We start from the raw sequence: 14,268 nt of genomic DNA on the forward strand, positions 1-14,268 counted from the left end.
TAAACCTGTGAGAAGGATTCTCTTATCAGATGCAATAGCATGCTATTCTCTATCTTAATTCAATGCTAAGAGATTTAATTTCTCTTTAAAGCAAATGAAGTTGCCGTATGTAACAGCAGCAATAAGGAAGAGGGCTGAACTGATGAATGATGTGTCCACAAGGAATGTGCATCTACTTCCACCCCCAACCACCCCCAACCAAGACTCGGGGAATCCACATTCTCCGTGTATGATATTTTAAATGCCTGATTGTACTATATGGACTCTGAGCTTTATGGTTTGAAATTTTGACCCTCAAAACAGGGAGATCCCATTACTTGAATCTGAAAGTTGAACTACCGTGTTTACTGAACACTGAACAGTTAGCCTCCAATAATCCCACAGAGGGGGCATCATTCCTGCTTTGTGCTTCCATAGAATTTTATTTTTATCTCTAACTTTACTCATGATAATCTGACTTCTTACACCTAGTTGTATGTCTCCTTTATACACTATAAACTCCTGAGGATAGAATTCATGTATCATTTATCTCTGTATTCTCCCAGAGCTTTACAGTGTCTTGGACACAGTAGCTGCTCAATAAATGTTTTGATATTTAGTTTTAATAATACATATGTTAAGCATTTCCCAATTAAATAGTATTATTAATGGATTCCCTCCTTTGACATACTTTTTCCTTCCCATTTTTGAGAACTCTTGCCTTTGAAACCTGACAAAAGGTTTTAGCTGACACTGTAATTTAGATAGATATGTAAACAGTATGGGAGTGCCTAACAATTACTTGCTGAATTGTAACTCTATGAACATTTGCAGAAGTTTCTTTTGAGCTCTCAGTTATTTAAGGGGACCCACCTATCTCAGTTGGACAGAGGAAAGAAAAAAACTGAATGACTAGGAGGGCATCCCAGGATGACTACTGTGCCTTCTGGAAAAAAAGATGCAGCACCAAAGTCCTAACTCTAGGACCCTGTAAACATGTTAGGATCATGGCATTCCCAAGGCCTATCTTTTCTTTTTAACAGTTTTTCTGACAAATTGTCAGTTTGATGTTCAAAACATTTAGTTCATCTTTATTAGGCTCACAGATACAACCGGCTCCGTGATTTGCAGGGCCCAGTTGGAAAAAAAAAAGGAGAGTCGGTTTTAAAAAATTAAGAATTTCAAGATAACAGCAGAACATTAAGGCAAGCTGGGCCCTTTCAAACACAGGGCCCTATGGGACTGCACAGGTGTCACTTCTTTGATGCCAGCCTTGTCCTGTCTTCAAAGAGCTTCCTGCGGAGAAAGGCGAAAGGTGTGCATCTAGGGACAGAAGCTGCAAGTCAAGTATGTACGTTAGGCTGCAGGAACCTAGAAGTTCCTAAATTTGTAAATCATCCCAGAGAAAGTGTCAGTTAAGCTCATTTCTGAGGAAGCAATGGCAGGGAAGAAACATTTCATCCCGAAGGCAGGCGGAATTCACCTGACAAGTGGCAGGAAGAGCGTTACTTTCAAGGAGGGCGCAGCGAGTTCACAGGAGGATGACACAATCGAGACTGGGAGTGGAACGAGGCGAGGCCAAAGACATGGGGGAGAGGCTGAACAACTCCTAAGTGCCTACAGTTATTAAGGGTATGCCAAATTTATTTCCCTCATGCCGTAATTTTAAACACAACAATCTTGTAAATAAACTGTCTTACCTATCTTACACACCGGTTAGTTTAGGATCAGGGTAGTGAGGTTCAAATACTTATTAGGCATCCAATAAATATTTGAGGAATGACTTAGTGGGTCTGATTTAAGGCCCAGGCCTCCTATCTCCTAGGCCAAGGCGATTCTAAACGCGCTTTTCACCCACCTGTGGTCCTCGCTGCATCTCTCCAGAGCCCAAAGGTACCCTCCCCTCCCCTCGCCCCTCGCCCCTCGCCCCGCCCCTTATTTTCACCTGCCGGAAATTGGGCTGCAGAAGTCCTTCCGGGTAGCAGAGGTTGGCCCCGGCAAGATGGCGGCCCCCTTGGAGCTCAGTTGCTGGGGAGGGGGCTGGGGGCTCCCATCGGTACACAGCGAATCCTTGGTGGTGCTGGTGAGGCCGCCTCTCGGGTCGGGGGCGGGAAGGAAGGGGCGGGGCCAGCGGCGGGAGGCCGGCCGGGCGCGGGGCCGGCGGCTCGCGGCGGTTCCCCGCGGGCCCGAGGCCGGCGTGTCGCTGCTCCTGCGGTTGATGCGCTACAACCTGGCCTCTGACCCATCGCTTTTCCTCGCGCCTCCGAGTTATTCTCATCCTTGCAAAGCTATCTAAGCCGTGCAGCGAAAGCCCGGAGCGGGGGAGGTGCGCAAGCGCGCCCTGCACCCCCGGAATCCTTGGGGGAACGAGGTTCCCGAAAGCCGGGCAGCGGCGCGCGTGCTCCCCCGGCTAGAGATCCGGGGAGGGACGCGCCCCCTGGCTGGCGGCTCAGCCTTCGGGGAACCCGGCTGTGAAGTAAAGCAGCTCCGCAGACATGCATTACGTACTCAGCCTAAAACGTTTTGTTGCAAACTCTGTTTCAGGCTTACGCCAAGTTTTCTGGTGCACCGTTGAAAGTCACTGTCATAGATCACACCTGGAGGGGCTCACGAGGTACAGTGTAAACTTTCAGCTCCCCCTCTGCCCCCTTTAAGGCCCCCCCTCCCGCCTTGAAGCTCCGAGGCGTAGAGCCGTGGAATACCCTGGGGCTTCAGGCGCTTTCCACCGTGGCCCTGGCTGTGCGCTGCTTATGCTTGATCCTTCCGAGCAGTCCTGCAACGTGCAGCCAAATCGGTGGAAATTACGAGAAAGGAAATGTTTCTCTCGAATGCTCTTTGTGAAACTGCAAAAAACTAAGATGAGCTTACTCACTTCCCCCCTCCAAATGTGCAACTGGTATGCTTTTTAGAGTATTGGAATCTCTTAAGAGGAAAGAAAAATGTTTCCTTGTGTGTAAACTGTTTTTTGGGGTTTTTTTGGTTATAGGAGATGTACCAGTTTTGACCACCGAAGACAACATTGTTTCTCAACCAGCAAAAATACTAAACTTTTTAAGAAAACAGGTGGGTGGTTCCTTTTGAAGAAGTAGATTGTTGATCCCTGCATGTCGCTTTTAAAAACACACACCACATTGTAAGGATTGCGGATTTTTCAGAAATTTCTTTTTGCCAAGTCAGTAGACATTGGAGATACCTGGGGTTTAATATAAAAAGATTTGAAAATGACTGCTCTAACTCATGAGTTGTACTGTGATTTGAAAGTCATAAAGTGACCTATATTCCATTTATATTTTCATGCACTTTGCTTGGATTTTGTTGAAGTTTAGGTATAACCAAGATTCAATTTAGCCATCTTAACACTTATTGATATGATTGTCAGTTTAGTTAGATACTTGCTACACATTTTGTGCTAGGTATGAAATCTGAGATCCCACCAACTAGCAATTATTTATTTTATTCTTTAAAAACACTTAACTGATAGTTGCAGTTAAATGTTTCATGAAATACTGTATTCAAGATATCTGAACATGTAATTATTTTTATAATGTATTCAAAATATATAAACATGTAAAGATTTATATAAATGCAAAAGTTATCATTGGTTTTGCCAATACTTAAAAAAGTTTTTTTTAGAGGGAGGAAGGGAGAGAGAGAAAGAGAGAAAGAAACAGTGATTGACTGCCTCCCCCATGCACCTCTATCAGGGATCAAACCCGCAACCCGGGCATGTGCCCTGACTGGGAATTGAACCTACTGCTTTTTGGTGTATGGGATGATGCTCCAACCAACTGAGCCACACTGGCCAGGGCCACTTTTTAATTTAATTTTTAAAAGAAATCTCATGGCAACAAAATGTAGAACTTTTCTAAATTGGAAGGTTTTCTTTCTTTTTTCATGGGGGAAAAAGTTAGAACACTTTACTTACTGTTAATAAAAATAATAATAGCTTCTATTTAATAAGCTTGTATTAAACTGTTCATTAATTACTGAAGAAGTAGTAGTGAATAAAAAGTCATAACAATTATTGACTTTACTATATGCATGATGCTGTGCTAAGAACTTGACTTGCATTAAGCAGCATTTGTCACTAAATATGTATTTTTCCCCCTTTTAATATCATATTTGCCATTTTTGAGGAAGAATACATAGGAATCCTAATTTATTTAGCTTTACTGATTTGGGATGCTTTTGACTTCTGAGGTTTTTTTGGTTGTTGTTTTATATTTTTCAATAGAAATATAATGCTGATTATGAACTCTCAGCAAAACAAGGGGCAGATACACTGGCTTACATTGCTCTCCTTGAAGAGAAGCTTCTTCCTGCAGTGGTGAGCAGTGGTGAATATTACCATATTTTAATGATCTACTAAAATGTACTTAGTCTGTTTAGAAGGAAAACAATGAAAAAGGCTTAAGAGAGGAAATTTCATTTGTGTATTAATCTTGATTCTTTCATGTTCCTGTAAAACTGAATTCTGTTCTACATTCAACTAGTATGTAGAACAATAAAATGAAAGATGATGCCATTTTGGAAATAAAAAGTCTTTGTGAAAGATGGAGCTTGTTATTCCATATTTAGAATTGGGTGAACTGGAATCCATTCTTTCAGCAAATATTTACTAAGCACCTACTATGTGCTAGGCCTTGTTCTAGGTACTGGGATATAGAAATCCACAAAACTCACGTTTAAAATCTTGTTTAATCTTTGAGTCTTTCTAACTGGAAAATTTGTACAAAGTCATTTTATACAAAGACATTTATAAAAACTTGCACATCAATTGAGTGATCTTTTTTTAAATAAAAGAACATCCTTGTAGTGTTTTTTTCTCCTCTTTTGCAGCTTCACACATTCTGGGTTGAAAGTGACAATTACTTTACTGTGACAAAGCCATGGTTTGCTTCACGAATTCCCTTTCCCTTGAGTTTGATCCTTCCTGGAAGAATGTCTAAGGGAGCATTGACGAGGATCCTCCTGACCAGAGGAGAGCCGCCTCTCTACCACCTCCGAGAAGTGGAAGCACAGGTATGGTTGTGATTACTGTCAGAGCCAGGGCCCTCCTGAGGAGGGACATTAAAGGTAGTAGAGATGAACTAATCTATAGATACCTGCCTAAAAAGGAGTTTTAGAGCATCTTTCCTATCTCTGAGATGTAATGTCATCCTTATTAGATATACAGAGATGCCAAGGAGTGTCTAAATCTTCTGTCAAACAGATTGGGAACGTCTCAGTTTTTCTTTGGAGATACGTGAGTGCATTCCCTTAAAAATCATTTTGATGTTGTGCATATATTCAGTGAGCAATTATTTAAAGCAAGTCTCCTTGTCTTCCCGCTCCCCTAATGAGTTTTTCACTTTAAAAATATTTAGTGGATTTTTACTATGGGAAACTGTTGTTGATAATCTAACATTGACTTAATATACTGCATATGTGAACTGAAAACATCTAAGGCTATTTCCACCCTGTCTCCAGTCCCTGTATAACACTTGTGAGTAAAAATGAATCTTAATTTACAACTGAATTTTCTTCTAAATAAAATAAATGGTTAGAGTATAAAAAAACTACCAAGTAAAATTCTACTTGCATCATTATTATAAGCTAAAATGGGCAGTAAACCTTTTAAAGGACTAAATTTTATACTTCAGAATTGACTAATATATTTGAGAATTTTTATTTATTTTTCAATCCAAGTTAATGTTTTCTTGTGTACTTTTAAAAAATCCTGACTTTATTTTTAGGCCTTCTACCTTGGATGCCTATGTGTTTGGTTTTCTCGCACCTCTTTATAAAGTTCGCTTCCCTAAAGTTCAGTTGCAAGAACATTTGAAACAGCTCTCCAACCTGTGTCGCTTTTGTGATGACATCCTAAGCAGTTATTTTAGGCTTAGTCTTGGAGGTAAGCTGGCTCCTCTTCAGCTAATCTTTGTTTGTATAGAGTATCTGCAAATTCTCCTAAGGACGTATAAGCAAGATTCATTACTTATTAAAGAAGTTTGAGGATTGTCTTTAAGTGCTGGTTTATAGTGCTTCAAAAAGTTCCGTTTTTCCAACTTTATCTTTATTTCCATATGTTCTTATTTAAATAGAGAAATGAATGTTTGCCTTTCGTCTGTTCTTTTGGATTTTATACATTTCTTGCTCCTTGGTCTTCTTTAAATATTGCCCCTTTGAAGTGGGTCATTTTCTTCCAAAAGATTAAACCACAGGTATTTATTGAGGTATTTATTAAGATAGCATTTTTCCTAACGCAAATGGGCAAATAACTTTAAATGTTGCTTCTAGCATTTTCCTGCATGAACAGAAATCAGTAGCAGGTTGATTTTGGTGAGGTACACCCCCATGATTCCACTACTTGAAACTGATTGTATCAGACTAGAGGTATAGTAGCAGAGGGCACCTGTCATTTAGGATATGATTCATTGGGAGTGTGAGGCTTTATGCTTAAGTGATTGGGATACTAAATTCATATTGGGAGAAATTGTCGTTTTAAGAAACAGGAGTTGTAAAGGTAGCTGGCTGAGCGACAGTTTGTTTTGTGGGTGGTTAGGTGTTTTGTATGTAGGGAGGAGTCAGTAGTTTGGGGTCATGCAATTAAGTAACATCAGCTTTGTTATGTTGAAGCAGAGGTTGGCAGACCTGTGTACAGGACAAATTCAGAAGCATGGGTCCTATGCCAGATTTACCAAATTAGAGTTTCTTAGGGCTACATCTCAGGAATCTGTATTTTTTAAGGCCCTCCAAATCCTGTAGACATCGGGTGGATGCCTGTTTGGGAGTCACTGCCTTAGAAAGCTATCCACAGAGTTGTAACTAAAGACCTATTTGGAATGGGTGGGGAAAGGCACCACTTATATTTGAGAAGGAAAGGAGGACTGCTGTGCTTTTTTACTAATTACTTTGGCTGGCTGCATCCCATTTGGCCTACAGTGTCTACTCTGTGGACAAATTTAGTCCTTTTGTTTACAGTTTGGTTTTAGAGCATTACTTTCCCACTTAAGTTTGCCTTTGAACCCAGAATGGTTTTTCTCTTTGCCATTTTTTTTTGGAGGGTGGGCCACTGGAGAGGGTGGATAGACTAAAAATTCTTTTAATGTAAACAGCTTTAAAGGCTTTCAAAATCTGTCTTTCTAATTTCTGTCTCTGGCTTCTTAGGCATCTTTCCTGCTGGACAAGAAACGGTAGACGCAAATCTGCAGAAACTCACACAGCTTGTAAATAAGGAATCCAACTTGATTGAAAAGGTCAAGTTTACTTCTATCAACTTTTAAATAGTAATTTAGTATTTTCCTTTCTGCAGTTAATATTGTAATTTAGGTTATGAATTAACTTTACCTTTAAAAGGAGTTAATTTTTTCAGAAAGCTGTTTAAATGCACACTTACTAAAGTTGTGTAGTATAATATATTATTTTGAAGCCAGAAGTGGCCTGATAGCTTTGGGGAAAGATCTGATGATGGTATTGGGTTTACTTTTACCACACAATTAGTATTTTTCAAGTTAGGAGACCCAAAAGCCTGGCTTTAAAAAAAAAAAAGACACAAAAACACTTCTTGCTTGTCTGCTCCTGTCTCTGAAAGTTAACATTTCTTGAGATTGGAAGCATCTGTGCTTATCCTTTCTAGTTAATTGTGTTATGATGTCTTGATTTTTCTTCCACACGAACTGTTTTATATTTCTGTTTCCTATCCTTCTTGGTTCTAAATGTTGTCCACATTTTTTATCAGTGTGGATATTTTGCTATTTTGGGGTGTTCATTTGGTGAGAGAGATATTGAGGAATTGGGTAGGCAACAATGGAAAGTTCAAGAGTGATGCTAATTGGGAAATTACAAGAGAGTTATGCATTTTTTACCCAAGTATCTGGTAAACTTACTTTTTTCTATATACAGATAAATAATACTTGATTCTTTCACAAACTTACAGGGCAGTGTAGCCTAATAGCACTAGCTAGCACTGTATTGTATGAGCTTTATATGTGTTATCTCATTTAATCCTCATAGCAGCTCTATGCTTACAGTTCCTCTGTCATCCCCATTTTACAGATGAGGATACTGAAGCTTCGAGAGTAGCTTATGTCACCTGCCTGAGATCATTCAGGTGACAAGAGTTAGGTTATTTGAACCTTAGAAATTGGATTCCAGCATGGGCTTTGCAGCTAGTCAGCTACCTAACTCATGAATGAGACTATATTTCCATTGCTAGTATTACTAGTAGCCAGGTTTATTGCCACTCTCTGGAAAGACAGTTCTGTTTCTCTTCAGAACTTGAGAATAAGTTGTTAGAACTCGAGAAGTAAGTAAAACTGTAAGAGTTCATTATTAAAGTTTGAGTAAGCTGAATAAAATCCTAGTTTGTTTAAATTCTTTGTCCAACCCAGTAAATCTCATGAGATGAAATATATTAAGTGTTAAGTGTGGATAATGGAAAGATTACTGAAACTATTTTAGACACTTCTCTGCTACATGAAGGCTATCCAGGATAGTTTCCATTTTTTGGATGTGGCCAATTCATGACAGACATGTAAACAGAACCACGAAATACTTAAATATGCAGAAAGTGAAACCTGAGGCCCTGTCACCACTTTGTACACTTTATCTCGCGCCATCATCGATATATGAAAGTTTTCTGACCCTGTATCAGCACTCCCTCCGGCCCCTTCATACCTGTTCTAAAGCTTGGTTCACTTCTGCTGTAAGACATTAGAACAGCAAATCCTAATGGCTACTAGCGCTCACTGTTTGGACAGAAAATCTAGAGTTTGGGTTTTTTTTTTAATTTAAAAAAGAGTTATGTTTCAGGAGCTTAGTTTTTGCAAGGAAAAAAAGACATCTTAACAATTGATTTAAAGAGTACCCCGGAGGTACTTGCTTTCACGGCAGATTAAAAGTTAATCTTTCTATTTTGAGGCTGTTTTCTTTTGCTGTGCAGAACGGGGGGTAATGGGTCATTGGGGAGAAAAAGGGACATTTGTAATACTTTAAACAAAAATAAAAATTATAAAAATTTAAAAAAAAAAAGTTAATCTTTCATTGTCTTCCCTTTCCTACGAGGCCTGCGTGCCTCTGCCAAAGCATTGCCACTCTGCTCTGTAAGAGCGTCTTGACAAGATAGGGGAAAGTTTTCTTCTGCACATATTCAGAACTCTAAAAAACGTGCATATCAAGTGGGTAACAAGATGCTATATTCTGTTGGTTTTGGGTCTTGATGGCATCTGCTTTCTAGTCTTTTTTGAAGTTAAACTGATACTGAGCTCAGCACCAGGACCGGAGTCTTGTGTTCTGTTTGCAGGGTGCTCTGGTTAAAGGTAGTTTTCTAAGATCTGACTCAGTTCTAAATAATCCCTCTCCTAGTATTTCCAGGGATGCTAATGTACTCCTTAGGGTAAGTCTGAAACCCTGGGGCATATTTTCAATGTGCTCCATATTGTTTCTCTAGAGCAGACTTAGAACTGATTCAGTGTTTGGAATGCCTCTGGAATAGGTCTAAAGGATTATCCTTGTTTCTGTTTCTTTTCCTAGCTTCCCTTGGTCTAAATACCCTCAATCTGAAAGAGCTGGTCTTTTTGAGGAGTACAGGTCATTTTCATTGAGGCAATGAGGTAGAGTTGAAAGAATAATATGGCTGGAATAAGACCTGGTTCAAACTTCAGCTTTGATACTAGCTTTGCAACTGAATGCAAATTCCTTAACTATTTCGAGCTTCATTTTGCTAATCTGTAAAATTGGGAATAATTGTATCTGCTTTTTTTCCCTTCACAATAGTGTTAGGAAGATCAGATGAGGTATTGTATGTGAACAAACTTGGTAAACTGTGGAGCTTAGTATAGCAGAAGTATTGCTTTTACTATTAGAAGACCTCTTAAACCAAGTGATGCTATGGTTTGAGTTCAACAGAACATTCATTTTGTGGAGTTACTATAAGTTTGTGAAGGCACAAGGATGAGCCGTGTTGCTTTTATACATATACTGAGTCAGCTGGTATTTGAGGTATGATATTTAGAACTCTTAAGAGATTATTTGCAAGGAAAGGGTTTCTCTGGCAGCCCTAGAGACATATGGTTCTGTACTCTTCTAGGCTGTAGTTTGGATGGGAGGCCGCAGTCCGCTTAAGTGGTGCCACAGCCATTAGTCAGATGTACCTTTTGTGCTCTCCACAGATGGATGACAATCTTCGCCAGAGCCCTCAACTTCCTCCTCGGAAACTGCCAACACTTAGATTGACTCCAGCAGCGGAAGAGAGCGATTCCTTACAGCGGCTGTCACCCTGACAGGCAGCATGCTTTGTATCCAAAGTCACGTGATCGTTGCCGTTATCTCTGATACCAAGTGTGTGAAGACAAAAAGAAATGCCGCTAATAGGTACAAGAAAGACTCTAAAGCAAAAGAAACTTTCTACGACATCTATTTGTTAAATTAGGAAGCTTGTATTTTAGCTTGGCAATGCACTTTAAATACCATCAAAGTAAGTACTCAGTGAACTTGAGGGAGAAAGAAAACACACTGTACTGTATGTAAAAAACCTGCCTTAATCATGGCAGATTTTTGCCTTTGGTTCACGTGTTGCTGACCAAAAGCTACAATTCTGTTCTGAATGTGCACCTTAATTTATTCAAGCTAATTTATTAATTTAGTTTTCTTAGACCAGTATGAATATCTAATATGTATGTGGCCCTTTAGCTGAGGCCTTTTTCTTCTGTTTAGAAATTTGATGCCTATTTTAGACATTAGGAAAAATATATTATCCTAATACTCTATTTACTTCCATAGAAAAGCCTGTATTTAACTGTAAAAGCAATGAGGAATGTGCTTTTAAATTATGCTCTTATAATACTAATCTTTTGAGGGGTTAGTACCATATATAAATATTAAAGGTGGTTATATATAATATTTATCTGACTATATGCACTTCAGTATTACATTAGTGTTTGCTGATATGTTCCATGTAGGTTAGTAAGGGCTCTTTTAGTTTATTGGGTGAATGTGGCAACTTCAGACCTATGTATTTGTAGTAACTCTGGTCATCTCTGTCTGGGATTGATTTGGGGAAAACTGAGTGTGTTGCTCATCCTTATTATGCGAGGCTGTAAAGTCTTAAGGAAACTTGCCCCATTCTTAGACACTACTCAAAAGGAACCCCCACAAGAGTAATAGAAGTACCTACTGTGTGCCAGTCCAAGGCCATCGTGCTGGGCTCAGACCAGTGTTCTTTCATAAGAAGCATATCATGCAGTCAAAAGTTTTATGACAACTAATTATTTTTTTATGTAGTTTAACTACAGTTGAAGGATCCAATGGAATAACTGGGAGTAGCAGTACATTTTAAAGAATATTTTCTATGTATTGGTTGCTGAACTGTTAAAGGATTTGCTACGCAAGTAATTTTACTTATAACAGAATCTTATTTTAGTGGCTGAGGTGCTTCTGTAGTCCTAAAACCACTTCTGGGATTTTTAAAATATTGGACCATGTGTTTGTTAGTGTCTTAAAAGATTACTATGGTGCTCAGCAAATCTTATCACATCCTGCAGAAACCCACATGCTAAGAAAACAGCTTTGCAGTCAAGACTCGTCTAATTTGAGCTGAGTGGAGCTCAGCTGTGTTTGACCTGCATCCTCTCATTTTGTTCTGTATTTCGGTATCTATTTATGCAGGAATCTTTAAGTCCTTGTGAATGTTTCTTCTCGAAAGTGAGAAACGGTGGTCTTCAAAATCTTGTTCATCTGTTTGGATGCAATTGGGAAAGTAACTAATGAATTTCATGTAAGTTCTGCAACAGGTGGGAGAGTGTGTGTGCACACATTGTTAGTATTCTGCTGGTTTCCAGTGACCTGAAATCCGTATGAATATTCTTTGTTGGAATCATGACCAGAGGACTTTGTTGTCTTCTAGGATTGATGTATGTTGGAGGAGGTTGGTTAGCACATTAACCACACATCTGTTTATGCTTCAGTTAGGGTTACTCATTTTCAGTTAGGATTTGTATTAACATTTCCAAAAAACATTTGAAGTGGCTTAACAATTGTCAAACACATGTAAAACAGGACAATTAAAATTAGTTTTGGAAAAATAAAAAATTTATGGGAGAAAGAGCTGTTCCAACCCTAACAGATTATAAAATTGAATGGTAAATTTAATTCCAAGTTTCTCCATAGGCAAAATAAAAAGATAATCCTAGGTTATGTAAGTTTTTCTGCCAATAAAACTACTAATGTCCATGAATAAGAAAAATGAGGGAGATCATGTTCTTACAGCATACAAACTTGAGCCGATAGGCATAGTGTAGTGTTTCATGTGCTAAAGGTTTAATCAAGAGACACCATTTCAAAGTAACAAGTATTTGTCCCTTTTTAGTAGAGAAGATGACTGTAAACATGATTTATTTCCTTTTGGTCAATCCTGCTCTGAACTGCCTTTAGCCTTACACTGTATAGGCCACGATGCTTCCAGACTACATTTCCTAAGATGCAAAATGTGATTTCGATAGGTGAAAAGTTCTATATTGGTTTACTTAGTTGAGCTTTTTTGGCATAAGCCAGCGAGATGCTAGAAAGCTGTCACGGAGCACAAGCCACCGCGGAGATCCCACCACGTAGGAAGTGCTTGGAAAGGAACAGCTTTCCAGACTGGACAGCGAGCTCGTGCTCGGCCTGTCAGGATATGCTTTGTGTAAAGGTTGAGTTTTTTGAGATAAATGGTCCACAGTCTTAAACAAAATGCTGTGACCTGTTTTCTTTTGGAGGTAATGGTGGAGGAGAATATAAAAGGGACTGTGTTTATGTTTATATTTGTTTGTGGTATAGGATTAGAAAATTGGTCAGGTAATTCCCACATGACAAAGATGCCACATCAACTGTCATGAGCCATCCGTAAGACTGACCCTCCTCATAACACTGTAGAAACTGTAAAGGACGTTGCGGGTAGTCATTCCTTCACAGTGCTTTCCCCGCTACAAAGGTTGGCATTGACAAGCAAAACAAATTTCAACTTAGGTACGTTTGTATTATTTTTTGAGTACTAGAAGATTGGAGATTTTACATTAAATCCAAAGCATATTGCTTTCCATTTGTAATTTCTGTGCATTTAATATTGCTAGATATATAGACATGAAGGAATGGGGAAGCTTATTTCAATCAGAGCTGTCATAATTTTCAGAAGTTTGTAAAAGTGGAAGAAAACAAGACATCAAAAGAGGCAAAAATTGGTAAGAGTGATAGTATCTCAGAAAACCAATTTTTTTAAAGGCAGCTTCTTGTGATAAAAGTGTGAAGTCAGTAGTATGTTTTCTTAGAACCTCTTCCAAGAATATGTATTTACTGGGTCTATTATATTTTTTGGTCCTTTAAAACCAAAATATAAATGTTTAAATGCAAAGACAAAAAGCTGAGTGATGGATACACAGGATTTCTCTGTACTGTTTTTGCAACCTGTGAATCTATAATTATTTCAGAATAAAAGGGTTTTAAAAAGTAAATTCAATAGAGTAAATTTATCGTTATCTACGTAAACTATGATTTAAAATTTAATGTTCTAAAAATAGCATCCAGTTTTCAATTCCAGATGAATAAATACATCATATAAGTTAAATATACTGTAATTTATTTTATGTTTGAGTTTAAAGAAACAAGCACCTCAGGTTTGGAACAGTCAATTATCTAAAGATCCGTTTTGCCTCACCAGAAAAGGAAAAAACCCAAACCAAGAACTCCTTTTCTGTAGGATATAAAAAGTTCTGTGATCTTACGTTTGTAAGTATATCATTTTCTCCCTATGGCACCTGGGTTTACTCTTGGGGGTAGAGTATTTTACAAAAGGTTCTGTGTCTCCAGGTGGTAGTTGTCCTTCGCTTTGCACGTGTCGCCTCTCTAACGGCAGTGTGAGGGGACGAACACAGCCACACTCTGATGGTGCAGCATGTCTGTGTTTTTTGTTTTAAGCTCACAGGGATTTAGTAATTGACTTTGTCATGGTTTGGTTATTTATATAATTAAAATCCTGAGCAGAGCCACAGAGTATAATTTGGGTGGTGATGATGGTCTTTTGTGTATGTTGTTGGTGTTAGGAATTGTACCTTTTGCCTTTTTCTCGTTCAGCTCTGTGGAATTCACATTTCAATGCTTCTTAAACATCATTAAGAAATGTGTTGTTAGTTACATGAATCAAAGGCCAGTAATCCAATTATCCTCAAAGGTTTAATTGAAGTTTCATTAGGTCTTCAAAATGCTGATTTTCACAGAGGTGTTAAGACGGAGTTTGTTGTTGTTGTTTTAGTTTTTTTTAAGGGTTTACAAAATAAT

The 14,268-nt window shown here is 38.6% G+C and overlaps 2 protein-coding genes across 3 annotated transcripts in view; one reads left to right on the top strand and one right to left on the bottom strand.

Annotated features, from left to right (window-relative positions):
• The window catches only part of THBS4 (thrombospondin 4), a 79,363-nt gene extending 77,459 nt beyond the window's left edge, over nucleotides 1-1,904 (bottom strand). Inside the window, exon 1 of the mRNA XM_081131395.1 lies at nucleotides 1,838-1,904. The gene's annotated coding sequence lies outside the window, so the exon portion shown is untranslated. The remainder of the gene's footprint in view (nucleotides 1-1,837) is intronic.
• Nucleotides 1,905-1,939: 35 nt separating this feature from the next.
• Nucleotides 1,940-13,435, top strand: MTX3 (metaxin 3). 2 transcript variants are annotated; one of them, XM_081131397.1, is made up of 9 exons: nucleotides 1,943-2,062; nucleotides 2,524-2,593; nucleotides 2,966-3,042; nucleotides 4,214-4,306; nucleotides 4,819-5,001; nucleotides 5,148-5,224; nucleotides 5,715-5,872; nucleotides 7,129-7,217; nucleotides 10,131-13,435. In XM_081131397.1, exons 1-9 carry the CDS (start codon nucleotides 1,982-1,984, stop codon nucleotides 10,239-10,241), a joined length of 939 nt encoding a protein of 312 aa, XP_080987523.1. In that variant the 5' UTR covers nucleotides 1,943-1,981; the 3' UTR covers nucleotides 10,242-13,435. The 2 variants fall into 2 exon arrangements, with proteins under 2 accessions (XP_080987524.1, XP_080987523.1); XM_081131398.1 differs by lacking the exon at nucleotides 7,129-7,217 and having other exon boundaries at nucleotides 1,940-2,062; nucleotides 10,131-10,215.
• Nucleotides 13,436-14,268: the final 833 nt, after the last annotated feature.

This window comes from Miniopterus schreibersii (genome assembly GCF_964146895.1).
Source record: "Miniopterus schreibersii genome assembly, chromosome: 3".
NCBI classification, from domain to species: domain Eukaryota; kingdom Metazoa; phylum Chordata; class Mammalia; order Chiroptera; family Miniopteridae; genus Miniopterus; species Miniopterus schreibersii.